The sequence below is a fragment of the Apteryx rowi genome, unplaced genomic scaffold (assembly GCF_003343035.1).
Source record: "Apteryx rowi isolate R43461 unplaced genomic scaffold, aptRow1 scaffold_153, whole genome shotgun sequence".
Classification (NCBI taxonomy): Eukaryota; Metazoa; Chordata; class Aves; order Apterygiformes; family Apterygidae; genus Apteryx; species Apteryx rowi.
In genome coordinates, this window is record NW_020447786.1 from 1,497,524 (window position 1) to 1,518,307 (window position 20,784).

General features: G+C 40.3%; 1 protein-coding gene across 1 annotated transcript in view; it reads left to right on the forward strand.

Moving 5' to 3' along the window:
* ZNF521 (zinc finger protein 521) overlaps positions 1-20,784 on the forward strand; it is a 233,355-nt gene that overhangs the window by 78,602 nt on the left and 133,969 nt on the right. Inside the window, exon 4 of the mRNA XM_026059180.1 lies at positions 14,908-18,260. Coding sequence (XP_025914965.1) covers positions 14,908-18,260 — 3,353 coding nt within the window. The remainder of the gene's footprint in view (positions 1-14,907; positions 18,261-20,784) is intronic.

The window sequence follows — 20,784 nt, forward strand, 5'->3', positions numbered from 1 at the left end:
CTGTTTATTTCAGTTGGCCTATCCATGACTGTTTTATGGGCTCCCTACCTTTGTTTTTGCATCTGCTACCCTTTTGTTTTTCTCTTTCCTCTAACTAGTCAGGAATTGAATCTTTTGGGGCTGGCAGGTCCCTTTTGAATTCTGTGTGTATAGCATATTGTAACATGCTATTAGATTTTGCTTTCTACTTTTACTGTTTTGCATTTGGCTCTTTATGTTACTTGGCTTGCAATTGGTGCTTTAGAAAAGATCAAATAAATATATAATTGTGTCAAGTCTTATTTTGTCTAAGAGGGTTAAATCCAATATTCAAATATAGAAGAGTGTGTTTATGGTGAAACCTAGTACTGGGAGAATTAGAAAGAAAGCTCCAATTAGAAAGAAAGCTGATTCCATGCCGTTTGCAATGCCATGTTTTCTTTAAAAGAAAACTTCCACTGTAATTAGCAAGAAAGTACAGCCTAACGGCCATTGCATTACCTAACACAGAACCCGCTATTCAATCTTAGAAATAGATCATGCTTTTATATGCTCCTCTGGAGACTGACAATACTGTGAAGTCCGGGATCAGCAAAACAGAAGTCAAAACATGAGCCCAGTCAGGAAATCTTGTACAATAGATGATAAATAGTGATTTGGTTCACGGACCACTTCATGAGGAAGTGTGTAAATGTAATTGTGGAATACAATGGGCTGTGCTTCTATTGCCAAATGCTAGGAATAAAATGCCCACTATCCGTCCCAAATCAATTGATTTAACTCTTACATACATGCCTGAGCCCATGTAGATTATGTTGTTATTTGTGTTATGCTGGCTACCAAGGGATTAACAAAAGTTCAGGTCTGTGTTTTAGAAACTGTGTAAGAGTCAGCAAAAAGGCATGCTTTACCTCAGATGAAGATAAGTCTGATAACATCAAACAGGGGAACGAAACAAACAGGAGGAAGAGGAAGTAGCAGCAAAGTACTGTGCAAGAAGCAAGGGTCTTAGTTCAAATATTGTCATCTGAAAATTGTTTATGGGCACTAAAACAGAAGAGTGAACTCGGGGTAAGGCCATGCCACTTTGCCGAGTATTGGGAATCCAGGAAGTTACATATCATCCATCTAAGGAAGTTCCAATTGTAAAATATTATCAAAACCCGAGACATTTAGGGCAGCCTCGTCCTGCAAAACAGTAAAATTATTAATCACTTCACTAATCCACATTAATCAGTACAGCCTAGTAGCAAAATTATTAATCAACTTGATGATGTGAACAATCTTGCAAAGGAATGAGCCTACTTGGAATTTTAAAAGTGATAAAAGATAGAATGTAAAACAAAATGACTGGGAAAGATGCAAACTCTTCTCAAAACCAGCATTATCTCTCATCTTGCTGTTCCTGTTTCATCCATCTCCAGCAAGACCAAAAGCTTGTATACAGCCCGGTATTCAGAACCTAAAGTATTCCTTCTGTATGTGTGAGAAAAATGAATCTCTCCTTTCCACACACAAACACACACAGAAAAATAAAGGCAGAAGAAGCAAGGGGGAAAAAAGGAAAGGGGGTAATTGTTTTTTAATTGTGAGGACAATTATTGTTAGATTTTTAAGTGCAGAACATGTAAATGAATASAAAGAAACCAGACAACATCCCATACAGAAACTGAAACATTATCAAAATGAGTAGAATAGATTGAAAGACAGGATAAGCCCCAAGAAGCCCCATAGAGCAACTAGAAGGCAGTGCCAGAAGCTGTCTCAGGGATTAAAATGAATAACCTGGTATGTATAGGACAACTATACCACTGAAGCAAGAAAAATAAGGCAAAGGGTAGTAAACAAAGTTCGATCCATATATTTCAGTACTGGAAGTGATAAGTAATAATTGTCTGTGACAGTTGAGTGCTTCACTGATGAGAACAAGATGACAACTTAACTTTTGCCAGACGAAGAAAATATCTATTTTTTGTAGATATGTGGATGGCTAATTGAAAACTTGGGAACATCAACAATTACGGAATATGGAGAAGGGAGTTTTTGTTATCAGTTAATGATATTTCCACTCATTCAAAGCATATACTGATTTTGCATTCTCTTCAAGGAGTGAAATGCTCTGCTGTTTTCAAACATTTGTGCCTTTTGTGGCTCTGCAGAATTGGAACTTTTCAAACGTAAGGAAAAGATAGCAATGATTCTGCCTAGGAAAGATCACCAGTTTCTAGAGCAGGTTGATGACACAGGCTATTGAGTCCTTACAGAGAATTGTTTGTCTTCTGGTTTTAGATGGCTTTAATTCCTCCAAATTGCTCCTTGAATAATAGGAAAAAGGCAATTTGAATTTCAGTGACAGATTGGACATAACAGGTTGCAACTATTAGGTCTAATTTTACCATACTGAGAAATAAAATTGCCTAAACATAAACATCGATCACTGATGCAGTAAATTAATTTGTACAGAAAAAGTAGTTTAACTGCAGTGCACATTAAACATAGAAAATTTTCAAAATTACAGCTCTCTGAATTAATTTGTACACTTGTTTACTTGTTAAAAGCAAAGCGTAACTTCTTTTTCTTTTTTTCCCCTCCTCGTTGTGACTTCAAATTATGAAAAGCAAGGAGAGTCATTCAGATTGTCCAAAAAAGAACAGATTCAGCTCTGCAGTTGTGGGTATATCTTAGGTTCTCTCTTTTGTTTCGGAACAGATTAATAGAAATACTAAAGACCTCTTTGAAATATTGTTTCATTCTAGCAAGCAAATTCAGCATTTTAATAGGCTCGAATTATGTTTTGTTAAGAATTGGTGGTGTGCAGTAATTAAAAAATTTTACGATTTGGTTCAGCAATGAGTTTACATTCACATGCCTCCTCATGCTTATTTAAGCTGTTGAAATCTTCCAAACTGTTTCATAAAAAATGTCATATATATCTTCTTCCTTCTGCTACCATCTCTTTTCAAAGAACCTGCACGTACTACTATACCAAATGCTAATATGTTATCTAGAAACTTAACACAGGAGCTAAATATCTGCCTGGCCAACTTTTCTTCATTCTGGCAATTATTACTTATAAAATGCACATTTTTATATTATAAAATTAAAGAGCACATGTTTTTTTCTCATTTTAAGCCACAGCTATAATGTTACTTATCATGTGCCATCACAGATTTATATATGAGCTTAATAAAAGGTTGTTTAAGTCACAGAGAACTGGAGCTGCCAATGTGGCTTATTTTGATGGTATCTGGTGTCTACTGTTTTCAAGGACAGTAGTTCGATTCAAATACAATTCTGATAAGTGGCAGGTTTTCATGTCTTTAATGCCCTGACAAGGGCATCACTCTCAGGAGAGGGAGGTGAAACCAATTGGATGAGAATTTCTTCCCCTATCCTTTGTGCTGACACACCAAGATAATGGACAATTAATAGTGAACCTTCTCTGCAGGGAAAGTCTAGGGTTATCACTAATATAAAAGTGTGAAGTGTTGGGATGCAAAAGGGAGAGAGGAAAAATAAGCATAAAAAGTATGGAATGGGACAGGCTTAATGACTGTTCACTTACATGTTTTTTCTTCTGAAATTGCGGTGAATGATTTATACTGATAGTATCAGCARCTGTAACTTTTTAGACCTGCTTTGCTGCTCTTGACATCAAGGAGAGGACTAGAGAAATCTTGCCATTTATATCATTTTAGTGGTAAGTGAGAATGCTGGCTTGTGTATTTCCTGGAGATATCGGTGAACAGGGCTGGCTGCTCTTAGTTCCTAATAGTGTCATGTTGTAAAGTTTACTGCAGTGGGATATGGAGGACAGGTCCAAATAAACAGCTTCTTCACCTTATTTTATGATGCCAAAACAGGCTTTCAGGATGCTCTTAGGCTCACCTTCAGTCTCATTGCTTCAATTTATAGGATTCACAGGATTATTTTCCCTCTGGCCCTCAACATGCACACTTCCCCTTGCCCTGGGGAAGGCTGATTTACTAATCGCAAGTGTGTGCAACCCTCTTTTCTTCACTGCGCAATCCCAGCAATGCTCAGGTGCTCCCACAAGTCTGCCGCCCGCAAGGTCACCCGGAGAAGGAGTTGCTGGAGGTCAGCAACTCACTGCTAACACTTGCCAGTCAACAGGCAAACTGCCTTGCTATTATTGCAGTGGCTGCTTGTGTACCTGTGCACCAGATTTAGCGACTGACGATGTGATCGTGCGCCTCTGTTGTCCAAGTAAACAGAGAAAAGACATGCAATGTTTCCTGAAGTTAGACAAACCAAAGATTAGTTTAAACTGAGAGTGGAACAGGTTAACTGATCTTTCTCTACCCTAAGCTTTCATTTGTCCCTAGCAGCACTGAGCTGTCAATATAGTGTACAGCTTCTGATAAGTATGGGTTCTCCTCAGCCTGAAGAGATCTGTCTGATAAGATAAGATGGCCTTAAAAAAGAGAGAGAGAGAAAGTACGTTAACTGCTTTGACTGCAAAATACCCCCTGGTAGCCAGAGATAAGACACCTTGAGCTGCTCTGAAGACCTTAGACAGGATGTAAATGAAGCCAAAAAAAAAAAAAAAATCATTTCAAATCCAGCAGCTATTCTGTTCTACTCTTATTTCCAGCCCTGACAGCAGAAGGCTTAATTTACTGTATTTCACACCAGGCTTCCATTCTATGCTGAGGAAGCTACAAAGGGTTGTTTTAGATATAGGCTTTAACAAAGCAGAGTTCTCTATATTTCTGGAGAGGCCTCTATTTCAGACAGTTAATCATGAGTTTCAGAAGGCTTTGGTGAATGGAAATTATAAAGAAGAGAAGGAAAATGCTGCTTTTTGCAAAGAATATGCCCCTCTCTTTTATAATTAAATCATCCAAATAAACCTGTGTAATATTAAAGGCTGAAGGAAGCATATATATTTTAAATGTGAAAAATGCTCAAACTGCAAYTCTTTCCTTGCAAAATTCCACATGGTTGGACAGATGTCCTGGAAGATATGAGGACAGGTAGTAGGTGTATTTACATGTGACAGTTTCACAGTGGCATTTGGTCTTCTGGCCATTTTGAACTGTGAAGTTCATTGGGTCCCATTTACAGGCTGGAGCACCTGTAAATTAGTAGAAGCCTACCTGTGTGTATCCCATGGGATAGGCATCCACATGAGTTTCCCATTCAAGTAACCTGGGAAAAACGAGAATCAGGGAGAAAGGATTGTTTTGTCTTGCACTGCATTTTGACTACAGTGAAAAGGTACCTGAGACACACTGCTCCCAGTGTGACTGCACTGCACTAGCCTGAGCATAAGCATTTGTGTCCCATTTTGAGCTCTGATCTAGTTTAAAAACCAAGGTTACTTTTGCTTGGGGATGTCATTTTTAACACCTGTGGAGCACATCTGCACTAACAGCCAAATCTAAAAGGAGGAGCCTAAAATGGGATGTAGGTGGACCTTAAGAAGCTAAATATAAATGGTTATTCCAAACCTACCTCTCTGGGTTCACCCCACCTCATTAGGCACCTCTTGTTTTAATCAAAAGTTTCTCAGGTATCTGTGGTTTGGCAGTCCATGCAAACCAGCCTAGCATGAGCATCTGGATACCCATCACCTTCTGGAGCAACACCTTAATTGACCTGCTGCACAAGAGAGTGTCAAGGCACAGCAGTCCCATGCACTGTCAGTGGGAAGTGCTGCGTTCCTGTCTGCCACATACTGGGGCTGTGTAGTCAGGGTACTAAATGGCATGAGGCCTAGGTTCAGTTCCCTCAGCAGCCTGAGAGGCTTCAAAGCCGCGTTTCCTGCCTCTGAGCAGAGGGCCTTCAGCATCTGCAGAAGTCTTTTTCTGTGGAAGCTGGGCTCCCCGCAGCAAAGCATATATCCATGGGGCCAGCAGGAGCGCATTTGAGCAGGAACCATTAACCTGCTGAGAAGAGCACTCCTTTAGTCCAGGGGATTTTTGYAGCCTGGAACTTGCACTTTGGTTTATTTTTGTTGTTATCCAGTGGTTCTTTAATGTATAAAGAGCCCAGTACTGCCCTCTCCCAACTGTGAGGTTGCAGACCTTTTCCTGGTTACCCCTGGGGCTCATGAATCCCAGTTTCTTTGCTTCTCAGGCTGCTGAAGACACCTAAGTCCCTTTGCAGATCTAGGTCCAGGAGTTTTCACCTGTGTAAATAAGACTGCCACCACATCTCTGTCATTTTCAGAAATAAGCAGTTTTGTGTTTATTTACTGTATTTAATTCTAGCACACTGCAAAGTAACACCATTTGATATGTTTTTGAGAGTGTTAACTGGCTGCATTGCTTTTGCTTGATCTTCATTCCCTTTCCATTTCCTATAAAAGCTCCTGTGATATCCTTCCCTGGGTTCCTTTCAGATGCAATTATTTACTCTCTTCTTTCTCCTCTCCTTATATCCCTTTCTTTTTGTTTCCCACACATTGCCTTCTTTCTTTTTTTCTTTGTCCTAGTTTAGCCCGATCCAAGTGTATCCTGCTGTTGTTCTGATCTTGAGGCAATGTAGCAATGAATTGGGGTGGGTGAATTACAGGCACAGGTGGGAAGGGCAGGCACATGTGATAAAAGAGAGGCAAGGTGGCTGAGCGTGAGGTACATCCTCCGTAATCTCTGCAAACCTTCACGATTAAACTCTAGCTTAAAATGAGAGAAGGGCGATATTCAAGTGAGAACCCAGGCTGGTGCTTGCCATCTCATGGGCTTCTGTTCATGAATCCTGCTCAGGGGCTCCATCTCTTGCCTGAGCCTCCCGCTAAGGAGGTTTTGGCAGCCATCTCCCAGTGGGGTCTGGGTCTGTGTGGGAATGGAGACTCAGAAGGCAGCTAGGAAGCAGGGTCTCATTCAGCTTTCAGGGTCTGAGCCTCTGGTCTGTTTGACTTCAGGACAGAAAGAGAGAGAGAAGGAAGTACACCTTCTCTGACTTCAGACACACTCCTAATATTGTGACCTGTGACAGAAAGAAGCAGTYGATTCATTTCAATGTCGCTGTGCTACTGGAGAGTTACCTTTATGACTAGAACTGTGTTACAGGGGTTAGTTTTACTGTCTCTGAGGCTTCTCTACACTTGTGCAGCTTTCAAAAGGAGCTGCATGTCAGGGGAAAATTGGAGAGACAGTTTCTGGTCCTATTTATGGTGTTGCCTAGGGAAAGCATGACCCAGTGAGAGCAGAATGCATGTGTGGTTACTGGAGTCCAGTAAGGAACCTGAACTGTTGTCCCATAGTCATTTGTTGTTCTTAATAAGCAGTGCAAATGCTATTATCAGCACAACAAATTATAATGATTATTTTCTAGCAAAGAACTGATTGACTGAATCACTACTTTTAGTACATGAGATTGTTAATATACAGATTCTTAGGAGACCATTATTATGTGCAAGTTTGGTAGAACATATGAATGTTTGTTTTTTGTTTTTTTTTTTGCCCTCCCATTATCTTGATTCTAAATGTAATTATTCTCAGGGTGATTTTTTCTTACCCTAGCTTCAGATGGAGCAAGGCTGGTGGTCTCTGACTCATACTGTACAAACAAACAAAAACAACTACTAGAAGAAACAGCGACTTAGAGCGGAAGAACTGTAGTGTAAATGTGTTTGTCACATTTAAGCAGTAGACAAATGAGCTAATTTGAATCGCTTAGTACTCATATAGTCACAACTAAACAACCCCTGTAAATTAATTGTGTGACATGTGATTCCCAATTATGTAAAGCAGTATAATAAGCTTTGAGGATGGTGACTGTCATTAGTTGTATGTACAGGACTGTGGAAAATTACTTATTCTTTCTCTTTGCCTTGCAAGGCACAAAATACTGGTTTCCTCAAGTAAATGGAGGGTAGCTCAGTTTTCTTCTAGTTCGAAATTGTTTTTTGTGTATGATTTGAAAGGTGGAGCAGAATGTGAACTGCATACATTTTCTTTAATTTGGTTGTGGAAGATGGAATTCATTGGGCTCCTTCTGTTCAAATGAACTTTGAGCAACAATCAAGGAAAACACTTATACTCCTCTCTACATATGTAATAGTCATATGTCTTGTGAAGAAGACATAATGAAACTGGAGACTTAGGTTACCTTAGGAGAGCAATACAGGAACGTTAATGACCTATCTGTGCATTAAAGGCGTTTTATAAAAGCAAGCATTTTTTTCTTGTGAGGTATTAGCATGCCTTATTTGTTTCTAGGAGCTGCCTTTCTTCTGGTTATGAAATATAAAATGGGGAAACCTCCCTACCAGCTGTCTCAATTCTGTTAATCAGGAACCTGTCTGATTTTCCCTCAGTAATCTAACTGTTAATGCATTTAATTGGTGTTCCCAAAGGAGTTTTGAAATATTGATAGACTTTTAAAACATCTGTAAATTATAAATAATTTTTAAAGTTCACATTTCTCTTTTGAATGCCCATTACAGAGTATTAGTTTTCAAGCCATTTAATAAGTTATGAGACAAATGAGTGAGTTTAATATGGGGCCACTGATGTGAAAAAAATGTGATGCATGTATTAAAGTTGCAGGTTTTCCAAAATTGCATATATTTCTATTGAAAATAAATGGGGAATATTATGCAATAATGCACATTTTATTTTAAGTAAATTTAAAGGTTAGCATTATCTGTTAATTCTATTAAGAACTTCAAAACCACAGTTTGTTTCAGTGACACATGTTAGGACATCATTGAAATCATGCTAATGCTTAAACACTATCCTTTGGTTTTCTAGTTATTTAGATATATTCACTACACACAGCACAATATTGTTTTATTTCAGTAATATCTAACCTCTTCATTTACTATTTGTTCACACCTGCATATTCCCATAAGGTTCCTTATCTCATTTTCAAGGTAGCCCTGTAGACAATTAGTGTTGATAATAATATAAAATGTGTCCAGCACTAAAATCTGAAATGGCCATTACAAGTAAACTATATGATATATAATAACCACTCCGCTCAATTACCTGCACAAAAATGCAAGGATTTTAAACTGTGGAAGTCTATCATCCATTCAGTTAACAGACCTACCTATCTGCTATTTATTCTTTCCTTTTTTATAATTTAAATTTTATTATGTAGTATGTCATCTGGTAAATTAGCAAGCCTGTATATTTTTGTGTGTTGTCCCTCCCTTTTAATATGTGTGTATGAGCATATATATGTGTATATAGTGGTATAATATGAATCAGTCTTTAACTTGTGATTGGACTACAAATAATAACTACACAACAAGTAGAATGCATACATGTACATACATATTCATAACCTGTATGCATGTAAAGGTGTGTATCAGGTGTGTGTATGTTCTACTGCTTGGTTTACTTGATTTGTCATTGTTAATATATATCCTCCTCCTACATAACCATTGTTATAAATTTTGCCCTAGTTAAAGAAGCCTTGCTGTATAGTACTTGCCCATACATCACATGGGCTCCTGGAGGGGAGTTGTGTGACCAGTCTGCCATTGCCATTAACTGGCCCAAGTAGCAAGAACGTATCAGCAGGACCCAGAGCAGGGTGGTGTCTGTCCAGCTAGACTGCTGGGCTTTCTCTTTGGTTGGGTCCATCAGCTTAAGCTTTCTGGCAGCACTGTGTTTCAGGGGAGGGAAAGGATTTTTCTTGCAGGGATGGCTCAGACCTGGGAGATCTGGGTTCTGTTTCCTCCTTTGTACAGATTACATTTGTAACCTGAGGCAAACTGCTCCAGCTTTTCTGTGCCCCAGTTACTTGAGTAGCAAAGTGGGGAAAATAGAAAACTGCTGTTGGTAGGATATTAAGAATATTAATTTGTTCATATTTGTAAACTCTGTTCTATCAGAGGAGCAGTATATCTTATGTCACATAAAGGTTTTCTGACATTTTCTTTAGGAATGTGGCCATTTGTATAGTGACAGAAAAAAACTTGTGGTGTTTAAATCTTATACAGAAATATAGTATGATAAAGCAAGTGCCCTGAAGCATATTCCAGCCAAAGTGTGCATATGTCATAAACCTTCCCGGTGACTAAACAACGTTTTTCTGAAGCAGTACTGTTAATTCAGTCAGCAGCACTAGGAATAAGATCGCTTTTAAGCCTTCACAACTACTGAGGTTGGCACATGAGTGGCTGGCTGCTAACGCCACAGAGGTGCTTTTGTGCTCTGATGCTTCCCCCTTTCTCCCTCCCCCTTTCATGGGATAACTCCTTCTGTATTACTTCACTTTTCTGTTAGTGAGCACTTTCCCCCATAAATATGACTGAACAGGTGTTACTCTGCTACTAACTGAGTTTCCAGCTGTCCTCCTCCAACACAGACCAGGCAAAATCTGTTGTTTAGTCCTATTAGGCAGACTAGAGAACTATCAAGCCTGAGATGGAGGTCTTCCTCGCAGGATATGGTAGTTTTTTTGCCAGAAGATGGTCAGGAAGGCCTGGCTGGCTAACAAAGACAGTCCTTCAGCTGCTGGGTGTAGTTCCAGTTTTGCATCCCCTTTGGCAGCAACACAGAGGCTGCTGCAGTGTGGCCAGCCAGCAAAATTAGGAAATAAGGACCTCTTTTATTTACTCAGGCTGCTGAATCATGGGCATTCCTGTCTGCTTGGAGAAAAGTCAGGCAGCTCTACTTTCCACTGGAAGTCTCAGGAGTGTTTGGTACTTTCATCTCAGAGTGTTCACACACTTGTTTTAATGTGCTTTATGGAAATGGTGAAAACTCAGCAAGTACAGTTGGTGTAGAAAAACGTCTGCACTAACTATTCACACACATTTGCATCTTTAAATAGACTTTTAGGCCTTKTAGCCTATTTCCAGCGAATTTTTTGGTTGTGAGTGCTAGAGCTCTCCTAGAGTCAGTGAGTGTGAAGTGACTGGTTCCAAAAATTAAAAATTTACATGGACATGTTAAGTGCATCACATTGAAACTCAGAATACTTGCCATAACGCAAAAAAGGCATTTACAGTAAGTAGCACTTAGTGCCAAAGGAAGAAAAATAAGTCAATACAGAAAATATATTTTAAAGCTCCGTAAACACTCTAGAGTACCTGGGGCCCTATTCTGCCCCCAGATAGATGCATACAGCTCCTGGGGACTTTAGTGGCACATGTATGTGTGCATATGAATTTGGTCCAGAGTGTTTTAAAAGAGCTTGGCAGAACATTTAAAATCAGTATTTGTAATGTTGACATAGCTCAGTGGGTAGGTGTCTGTAGATTTATATAGACATGGATGTAGGCAGAGCAGCAGCGAACTGTTCGTATTTTCTATTAGAGTGATTGGCAAAAAGGGATTTGAAGTCTTTTCTCCCAAGAGCGAGTGAAACTTCACCCCAAACACAAAGGCAGTTCTGTCTAGAGAACTAACTCCCTGGGCCGGCAGCTGCAGCAGCCACATCCCAGCTGGCTGCTGAGCTGCGGGGAGCTGCAGTCAAGCTCCGCCGCGATGGCTGTGATAGCCTGGCCTCTGGAAGGCCATATTCGCTCCCCTAATGCCTGCATATGTAGGATGCGGTAGCATAGGGTAGCAAGCCGTGGATTATTGTCATTTTGAAATGGATGCTCTTAATAGTTGCACCTTAATTTTCTGATGCAGCATCTTTGTGGGGAAGGGTGGGGAAACAGTAAGGACAGGCAATGCTATCATTCGAGTCCTGCTGTGGCAGTAGGTAGTAGTGCTCTGAGTCCAGATTTCCTTATCCGATGGCTGTCCCAGGGTCCATTCTTCGACAGCCCCAGAYGGGCTGCATGCCATGGGCCATCAAACACAATGTTCCCAGTGTTCAGGTTGACAGCCACATAGCAAAATTAATCTGCAGTGACCCGTTTCTGTGAACAGCACAGGCAAGGTTTAAAAAGTCCTTTCGTGGGTTGCTGCTGGCACAGCTGCCCCACTTTGGGAACCTTTGTGTAAAGGCAGTGCAGAGGCCCTCCTTCCGCAGCATCCCGCCTGACCTGCCACTGCCCTCCCCGCGGCCACCCCGCGCCCCGGGAGGGGAAGCCGGGAAACGTGTCTGCTCAGTTGTTACGCTCGTTCTCAGGGAAATCCTGTTGTCCTACATGGTGCAATACGTGGAATTCCCCATGCGTTACTGGAAGGAATAGACGTTTCTGTAGCTCTGAAAGGGTAGATTTTCAAATTTCAAGTAAAAAGGACAAAAGTTAGGCTTTTAAGTGGTGTGCTCCTTTCCTTCCTGCACAATTACTGTGCAGAATCATTTTGGGCTGGGATTAAAAAAAACAACAACAGTGTGACATACAGGAATATTTATACGTGCTAGCTAGAAAGTAAGAACCAGATCTGCGATGTAGTATAGCACTATTCCCCCTCCACTTTTTTTACCTTGTATAAAAGCTAAAGGAGAGAACCCCAGCAAACAAGGAGAATTGGGTGGGGGAAAAGAGGCTCCCCGTGCTTATACAGTGGTCACACTCAGCGCTTGATCCTGACCCTGCCGCCAGCCTGACATCCCACCGAGATTCAGAAGCCAAAGGGAATATTATATAATAGGTAAAACTGAGCAGGCAGTGGCCACAGAAAGCAAGTGATTTACTACTGTGTCAGTGATAGTACACTATTTATAACACTTACTATATATTTCTCTAAACATTTATACAATAATACATCATGTTTGCATAGGATATACATTTTAATATTAAATTTGGTTACAAAATATGTAGCCTAGCCCATTGCAGACTATTTTTCTTTGCTCAGTTGCATGACATAAATTTCTGTTTATCTGCCGGCACTGTTCATATGTCAGAAATATATTTGATTTTAAAGGACAAAAGGTTTTTCCTCTTAAGAGAGCTGACTGGAAATTTTCAGTTAAAATAAAATTAAAAATGTAGCAAGAATTAAGATTTTTTTTCTGTATATAGTTTTTCCACTGTTTTGATTATTGCTAGTTTCAGAATCAAACCCAGCAATTTGAAAGGGCAGTACACAGATTTACATCAAAGTCTCCTGTGTATATTGCAGTTATTAATGTAACAATTTAAAAACTCAGCTGTCTAGTATTAGTTAGTATCTATCACCATGAATAACTTTGCTTACAGTACATTGTTAAGCATTTTAGCAGATGATAGTACGTTAGCTGGAAGGTAAGATTTTTTTTTTTTTTAAGAAAACAAACACCTTTGTTTGCAGTTCAAAGACATGGTATTTAGGCTAGAGTTTGCTTTTGTTATTTAAATAAATACCATTAGTGCAAATTCATACATAGATAAATACAGATATGTATTTGTGTGTGTATGAAGGGTATGGGTAGTTTGTGAAACCCTTCTCTTCAAGAAGTGAACAAGAGGGTAAAAAACCATGCAGTTTTCAACTTGTATTGCAAAGCATTGTTGCGATGGGCAAAGATCCAGGAATGGTGTTTGGTTGTTTTCTCAGAGTTAGATGGTTGCCATCTGGCATTGATAGGGAGATGGTGTTGTCATCAGTTTCTAGATGCAGGAAAGGAATGAATCCTCATCTGTTTCCTGTGGATAAGCAAGAGGTTGATAATCTAGTAAAATCTTGTTACCTTAAAGAAAGCAGGCTCAGAATTTCTTTACATAATATAAGCCAGCTCTAACTTTCATGTTAGTSTAGTAAATTTCTGATAGGAGGCTGAAGACATTAAGAAACTTACTGTTCATCAAGAATACCTTAAGAAAAAGATGCCTTTCAAAAGGTTTATCCAGTCTTTTTCTGTGCTATTGTAATCAGTTTTGCTTTTAAAAGGTAAAAGAACCCCAAGTACTGCCCCTGGAAAGGAATAAAAGGACTATTTGTTTCAGAGTGGTCTGTCAAGCATTCTTTCAATATTTTTAAAGAAATTTTAGGTTGAAAGAAAGGCGATCATTGCAGTGTTGTAGTCTACATTTAGAGCAAAAGCTGCAAAAATTGTAGAGTGCACCTGTTAAAAAAAAACTTGCCCTGTCCAGAGGTTAGGTAATAGCATGGATAACTAGTTTAGTTTATATTCTGGCTAGCATTCTTGTTTTGTCTTTTCTTTGTTACTCATAAATCTCTCAGCTTTTACCATAATCGTTTATCATTTTTCCTGTTTCCAGCTTTTTACAAGTTGCTTTGTCTGTGATCACCTCACAGTGCAGGTTCTGCCAAACTAAGGAAGTTCAGCTGKCTGAGGCTTTTGCAAAAAGGAAGAAATGGTGGGCAACCTCTTGAACTTAAAAAAGAAAAAAAATGCTGTTCACATCTGACCCTCATGAAACTTTCTCATTTTCCTTGATCCCGGCTGTTGGTTTGTTAGTTTGTTTTGAACATTTAATGATCCAGCTGCCAGCTTTCAGTAACTGAATTGTATAGTTATTGGAGAAATCTGGTTGCACTGTATTAGAGAAAAGATCACTGTTTATACTGTTGTCCTGTTCCTCCCCTGTAATCTTTCATATTATTTTTTTGAATAACACCCAAGTCTCTCTCAATGGTAGCCTTTAAAAGATTTCTGTGTTCAGAATGAACATCAAGGGGGAAAAATAACGGTGGCAAAGCAGAGGGGATTTTTTTTATTAAATATCAGGCATGTGGGTTGACTGTATTAATTTTAAATCATTCCTGTAATTTTTTCTCCTTTCCTTTGACTCTTCAGATGCTCAAATAATATGCAAATCATTTTCAATGGATACAAAAGAAACATTAAATATATTAAAATCTGCATTTTAATAAAGTTGTCAATGTATAATACATATCCTGCAACTGAGAAAGAATGATAAAAAAGCAATAAAAAGGTAATATAGGCACAGAACTATTTAATAACTTTTAATGTTTTACAGTCTGATAAAAATAAATGTGGTCTTGAAGCTATTTGATACAGGTGTTAAGAAGTATCCATCTGAGTTGAGTACGTTTTAGCTATTTAGGAGTAGCTCGTCTATGTTGTTTATGTGATTTGGTGTCTCCTTTGAGCTGTAGGGATTAAGCTTGTGGGAATGTTTCTTTCTCATTTCAGATGGAGTGGATGTTGAGGATGACCCCACCTGCTCATGGCCAGCATCATCACCTTCTAGCAAAGACCAGACTTCCCCAAGCCATGGAGAAGGTTGTGATTTTGGTGAAGAGGAAGGAGGCCCAGGGTTGCCCTATCCATGCCAGTTTTGTGACAAATCGTTCAGCCGCCTCAGCTACTTAAAGCACCACGAGCAAAGTCATAGTGACAAGCTCCCTTTCAAATGCACGTATTGTAGTCGTCTCTTCAAACACAAACGCAGCAGGGACCGCCACATAAAGCTTCACACAGGAGACAAGAAGTATCACTGCAGTGAGTGTGATGCAGCATTCTCAAGRAGCGATCATCTTAAAATTCACTTAAAGACTCATACGTCCAACAAGCCATATAAATGTGCCATTTGTAGACGTGGATTTCTGTCATCTAGTTCGCTGCATGGTCACATGCAGGTTCATGAGAGGAACAAAGATGGCTCTCAGTCTGCCTCGCGTATGGAGGACTGGAAAATGAAAGACACTCAGAAATGCAGTCAGTGTGAAGAAGGCTTTGATTTTCCTGAAGATCTTCAGAAGCACATTGCAGAATGTCACCCTGAGTGTTCCCCTAATGAAGACCGATCTGCTCTTCAGTGTGTTTACTGTCATGAACTCTTTGTAGAGGAAACATCCCTGGTAAATCACATGGAGCAGGCTCATAATGGTGAGAAGAAGAATTCATGCAGCATTTGCTCTGAGAACTTTCACACTGTGGAAGAGCTGTACAGCCACATGGATAGTCACCAGCAGCCAGAGTCATGCAACCACAGCAACAGCCCATCTTTGGTAACCATGGGCTACACCTCAGTTTCTAGCACCACTCCGGATTCAAATCTTTCGGTGGATAGTTCAACAATGGTGGAAACAGCTCCCCCTATACCAAAGGGTCGTGGAAGGAAGCGGGCAGCTCAGCAAGTGCCAGATATCACTGGTCCTTCAAGTAAGCAAGCAAAAGTTACATATAGCTGCATTTATTGCAACAAACAGTTATTTTCCAGCCTTGCAGTTTTGCAGATACACCTGAAAACTATGCATTTGGATAAACCCGAACAAGCCCATATCTGTCAGTATTGTTTGGAGGTATTGCCGTCTCTCTACAATCTGAATGAACATCTTAAGCAAGTCCATGAAGCTCCAGACCCAGCGTTGATTGTTTCTACCATGCCTGCCATGGTGTACCAGTGCAACTTCTGCTCTGAAGTGTTCAATGACCTTAACACTCTTCAAGAACATATCCGATGTTCTCATGGATTTGCCAACCCTGCTGCTAAGGACAGTAATGCATTCTTTTGTCCCCATTGCTACATGGGATTTCTTACAGATTCTTCTCTGGAAGAGCACATTAGACAAGTCCATTGTGATCTTAGCAGTTCCCGATTTGGTTCCCCTGTGCTTGGAACCCCAAAAGATCCAGTGGTGGAAGTGTATTCTTGTTCTTACTGTACAAACTCTCCAATATTTAATAGTGTTCTTAAACTGAATAAACATATCAAGGAGAACCATAAGAACATTCCTTTGGCACTGAATTACATCCACAATGGAAAAAAATCCAGAGCCATGAGTCCATTATCTCCTGTAACCATTGAGCAGACCTCTTTAAAAATGATGCAGGCAGTTGGGGGTGCTCCTCCTCGTCCTGCAGGTGAATATATTTGTAATCAGTGTGGTGCTAAGTATACTTCCTTGGACGGTTTTCAGACTCATTTGAAAACACACCTTGACACTGTCCTGCCAAAACTGACCTGCCCACAGTGCAACAAGGAATTTCCAAATCAGGAGTCCCTGCTGAAGCATGTTACCATTCATTTCATGATCACCTCGACCTACTACATCTGTGAAAGCTGTGACAAGCAGTTCACTTCTGTGGATGACTTGCAGAAACACCTGCTGGACATGCATACATTTGTATTCTTCCGCTGCACCTTGTGCCAAGAGGTTTTTGACTCCAAAGTCTCCATTCAGTTACACTTGGCTGTGAAGCACAGCAATGAAAAGAAGGTATACAGATGTACGTCTTGTAACTGGGACTTCCGCAATGAGACTGACCTACAGCTTCATGTTAAACACAACCACCTGGAGAACCAAGGCAAAGTGCACAAGTGCATCTTCTGTGGTGAGTCCTTTGGTACAGAGGTGGAGCTGCAATGTCACATTACTACACACAGCAAGAAGTACAACTGCAAGTTCTGCAGCAAAGCTTTCCATGCTATCATCTTGCTGGAAAAGCACTTAAGGGAAAAACATTGTGTTTTTGAAACAAAACCTCCAAACTGTGGAACGAATGGGGCATCTGAGCAGGTTCAGAAAGAGGAAGTGGAACTCCAGACCTTGTTGACAAATAGCCAGGAGTCCCATAACAGCCATGATGGCAGTGAGGAAGATGTTGACACATCTGAACCCATGTATGGCTGTGACATTTGTGGGGCAGCTTATACAATGGAGACTCTCCTGCAAAATCACCAGCTTCGAGACCACAATATTCGACCTGGAGAAAGTGCCATAGTGAAGAAGAAGGCTGAACTCATTAAAGGGAATTACAAGTGTAATGTGTGTTCTCGAACATTCTTCTCTGAAAATGGGCTCCGCGAACACATGCAGACACACTTGGGACCAGTGAAACATTATATGTGCCCAATCTGTGGTGAGCGGTTTCCTTCTCTTCTGACTCTTACCGAACATAAAGTCACACATAGTAAGAGCCTGGACACTGGAAACTGCAGGATTTGCAAGATGCCTCTCCAGAGCGAGGAGGAATTTTTAGAGCATTGCCAAATGCACCCTGACTTGAGGAACTCCTTGACAGGATTTCGCTGTGTGGTGTGCATGCAAACAGTTACCTCCACGCTGGAACTAAAAATCCACGGGACTTTCCACATGCAGAAAACTGGAAATGGTTCTGCCGTGCAGTCCACAGGGCGTGCACAGCATCTCCAGAAACTGTACAAGTGTGCTTCTTGCCTGAAAGAATTCCGTTCAAAGCAGGATTTAGTGAAACTTGACATCAACGGTCTGCCATATGGTCTGTGTGCTAGCTGTGTTAATCTCAGTAAAAGTGGTAGTCCAAGTGTCAACATCCCTTCAAGCAGTAACAGACAAGGCATGGGCCAAAATGAGAACTTGAGTTCCATTGAGAACAAAAGCAAGGCAGGGGGACTGAAAACTCGATGTTCTAGTTGCAATGTTAAATTTGAATCAGAAAGTGAACTCCAAAACCATATTCAGTCAATCCACAGAGAGCTTGTTCCAGACAGCAACAGTACACAGCTGAAAACACCACAAGTATCTCCAATGCCCAGAATCAGCCCCTCCCAATCTGAAGAGGTAACCCTTTTTTCTTTGCTCTTGACACCTTCCACCCTTTTGGAAAAAAATCCCCATTTTTCAAGCTGTTTTGTCACATGTCATGAAATGCTTAGGCTGAAACATGTTACATTTTCATCCGTAGCCATTAGCTAGTAATTATTTGCTTCTTGATGTGCCTTACATCTTGGCTTGAATAGTGCAGAATAAGACTAATTCCAGTCTCCCTAGGATATTGTCTTCTGTATCACTGAGGAGACCTATCTTCATGCCAGCACAACTGAGATCTGGAATCTTATCTTAGCTCCGTTACACATTGGAATCCCCAGCTAGGAGTTGTGCTYACGGCAGAGAGTGTTAATGACAGAGGAGTAGAATATAGTGAGGCAAAATGCTGGCATAAGGGCTGAATTTTTAAAAAATATTTGTGAACAACAAATTGGGGGTTATTTTTGTAAATTGTGTTGTAGACATTAATTTTCCCTCTTTTTAGAATATTTTAATTAAATAGAAGTGCAACACTGGCCTAAGGTAAATTGCAGTCCTTCTGGTGCGATTCCATCTTTTAGTTTTCTTTCTGCTCCTTAGGAACAACTTTTTGATGTCCCTGAAACACTCAGTGCATGATGATTAAAATCCCATCCATGTAGCGTAGCTCAGAAAGTAAATACACATTTCAGGAAGACAAAGGGTCAAACTTTCAAAAGATTTTATCTGCTTCCTCAGTCATCAGTGACCAAGCAATAACACCTGGATGGTGAGGGGTGGAGAGGGAGGGGAGTCATGTACTGAAGGAAGAAAAACTGTTTTGTCTTCAGAAATATTATCAATAGAATGACTTAGAGTTAGTATTTTAGGCCTGGTATCTTGCATAATGGCCCTTAACAGTTCAGGAAGCCTAAAAACACAGCACACAGAAATTATAAGAAGTAATAGCTATTGTTTCAAGAAAGCTTTCAATCTGGAATGGTGGAAGCATGGTGCTACCCATTGCTATGAATGTGAATGGATACGCTGTAGTCAGGGAGCTGCTCTTCCATCARCTTCCTCATTCCATGTTTGTGAGCCCATCTAGTAGGTAAGAAATCCCTTAGCCTGTCATCCAATATGGTGTTGTTCAAACTGGAGGGAGGGAGGAAAGAGGGGAGATACATAAGGATGCCCAGATGTGGAGTTATTGAGAGCATAGCTGGAAATAAGCTGGGAGGAGGCCGCTGAGGCAGCCCAGGGCCTGCAGTGCCACCAAGGAGAATATGGAGTTGGGAGACTCCGGGCAGGGTACATCCACCTGGTAAGGTGGATGCTTTCACAGGTTCACATGCTAGTTGGGGTTTGGCAGAGACCTCTGGAGATCATGTGTCCAGACCTCCTGCTCAATCAGGGTCAGCTAGAGCAGGTTGCCCAGGACTGCAAATCTTCAGTTTGCAATGGTAGAGGGGCAGTTGGGGAATGGGATTTGGTTTACATGAGGGGCAGGTCACTTAAAAAGATTGAGAACTGCAGGCCTAAAGAAAATCTTATTTTCAAATAAGAGGAAAAAGGTATGATTTTTATTAGGTGCGGGTCCGGCCCTTGATGGTCCTGTAGTACTGCTGTATGTATGTGTGCAGGAATCATGGAATGACCAGCTGCGTGTTTTTGATAAATTCAGAGTCATCCTAGTTGCTGTTTCATCTTCCCACAGTATTATTTGCGATTACTTGAAATCTCTCTCTTCTCCCTCATGTTCGAAGCCAGTTTCCACTGCCTCAAGCATGATCAGAATCACATGTTTTAAAACAGTTACCATGATAAGATGTTGCCAGCTTGGCTTTCTCTTGCGTGTAACCTCTACAAAAAGAGATTTGGGGACCTGAGTGGGTGATTTGAGGTCAGCTACCTTCAGTAGCATCAGTGAATCTTCTTGTACTTAGATCATGTATAATCAGAGTTCTTGTATCTTCTAATTGGCATTGTGTTTCTACTCTGAATGGATTTACCGCCTCACTCTTTGTCTTTTATTTGAAAAAAAGTATTTAAGATAAAAAAACCTTTCAAACTACAGCAAGATTTGTGAATAGCATTTGCATGCTTTCCAGTCGCCATTTGCCCTCCCATTCAGAGCTCATAAACTGATTTTTCAGTGTCTGTGGTTCTAGTCTCCAGATAGGTAACTTAGACTTTCAGATTCTTTTCTCGTAGGAGGCACAAAGCTATCAAGTTCCTGATAGAGCATTAGTACTTCTAGAAACCATAAATGCATTTTTGTGAAATCTTGAAAGATAGTTTATTTCCCTAACAGATATTACTGGTTTCAAATTGTAGTGACCCAAACATTATAGCAATGAGAATCAAAACTGAAAGTGGTAATACACAAATGTTTAACACTATAGATTTGATGTTGAGGCTGAGAGAAATGAAAACATAAGCATATAACACAAACAGTAAAAGCAAACTGTATTTCTAAAAGTTGTTATTAGTCAGTGGCTTTGGTGCTACACTGGGAAGGATATTTGTTGAATTGAATGTGATTTTGAAGGCAGCACAACATGCTATTTTGGGGAAA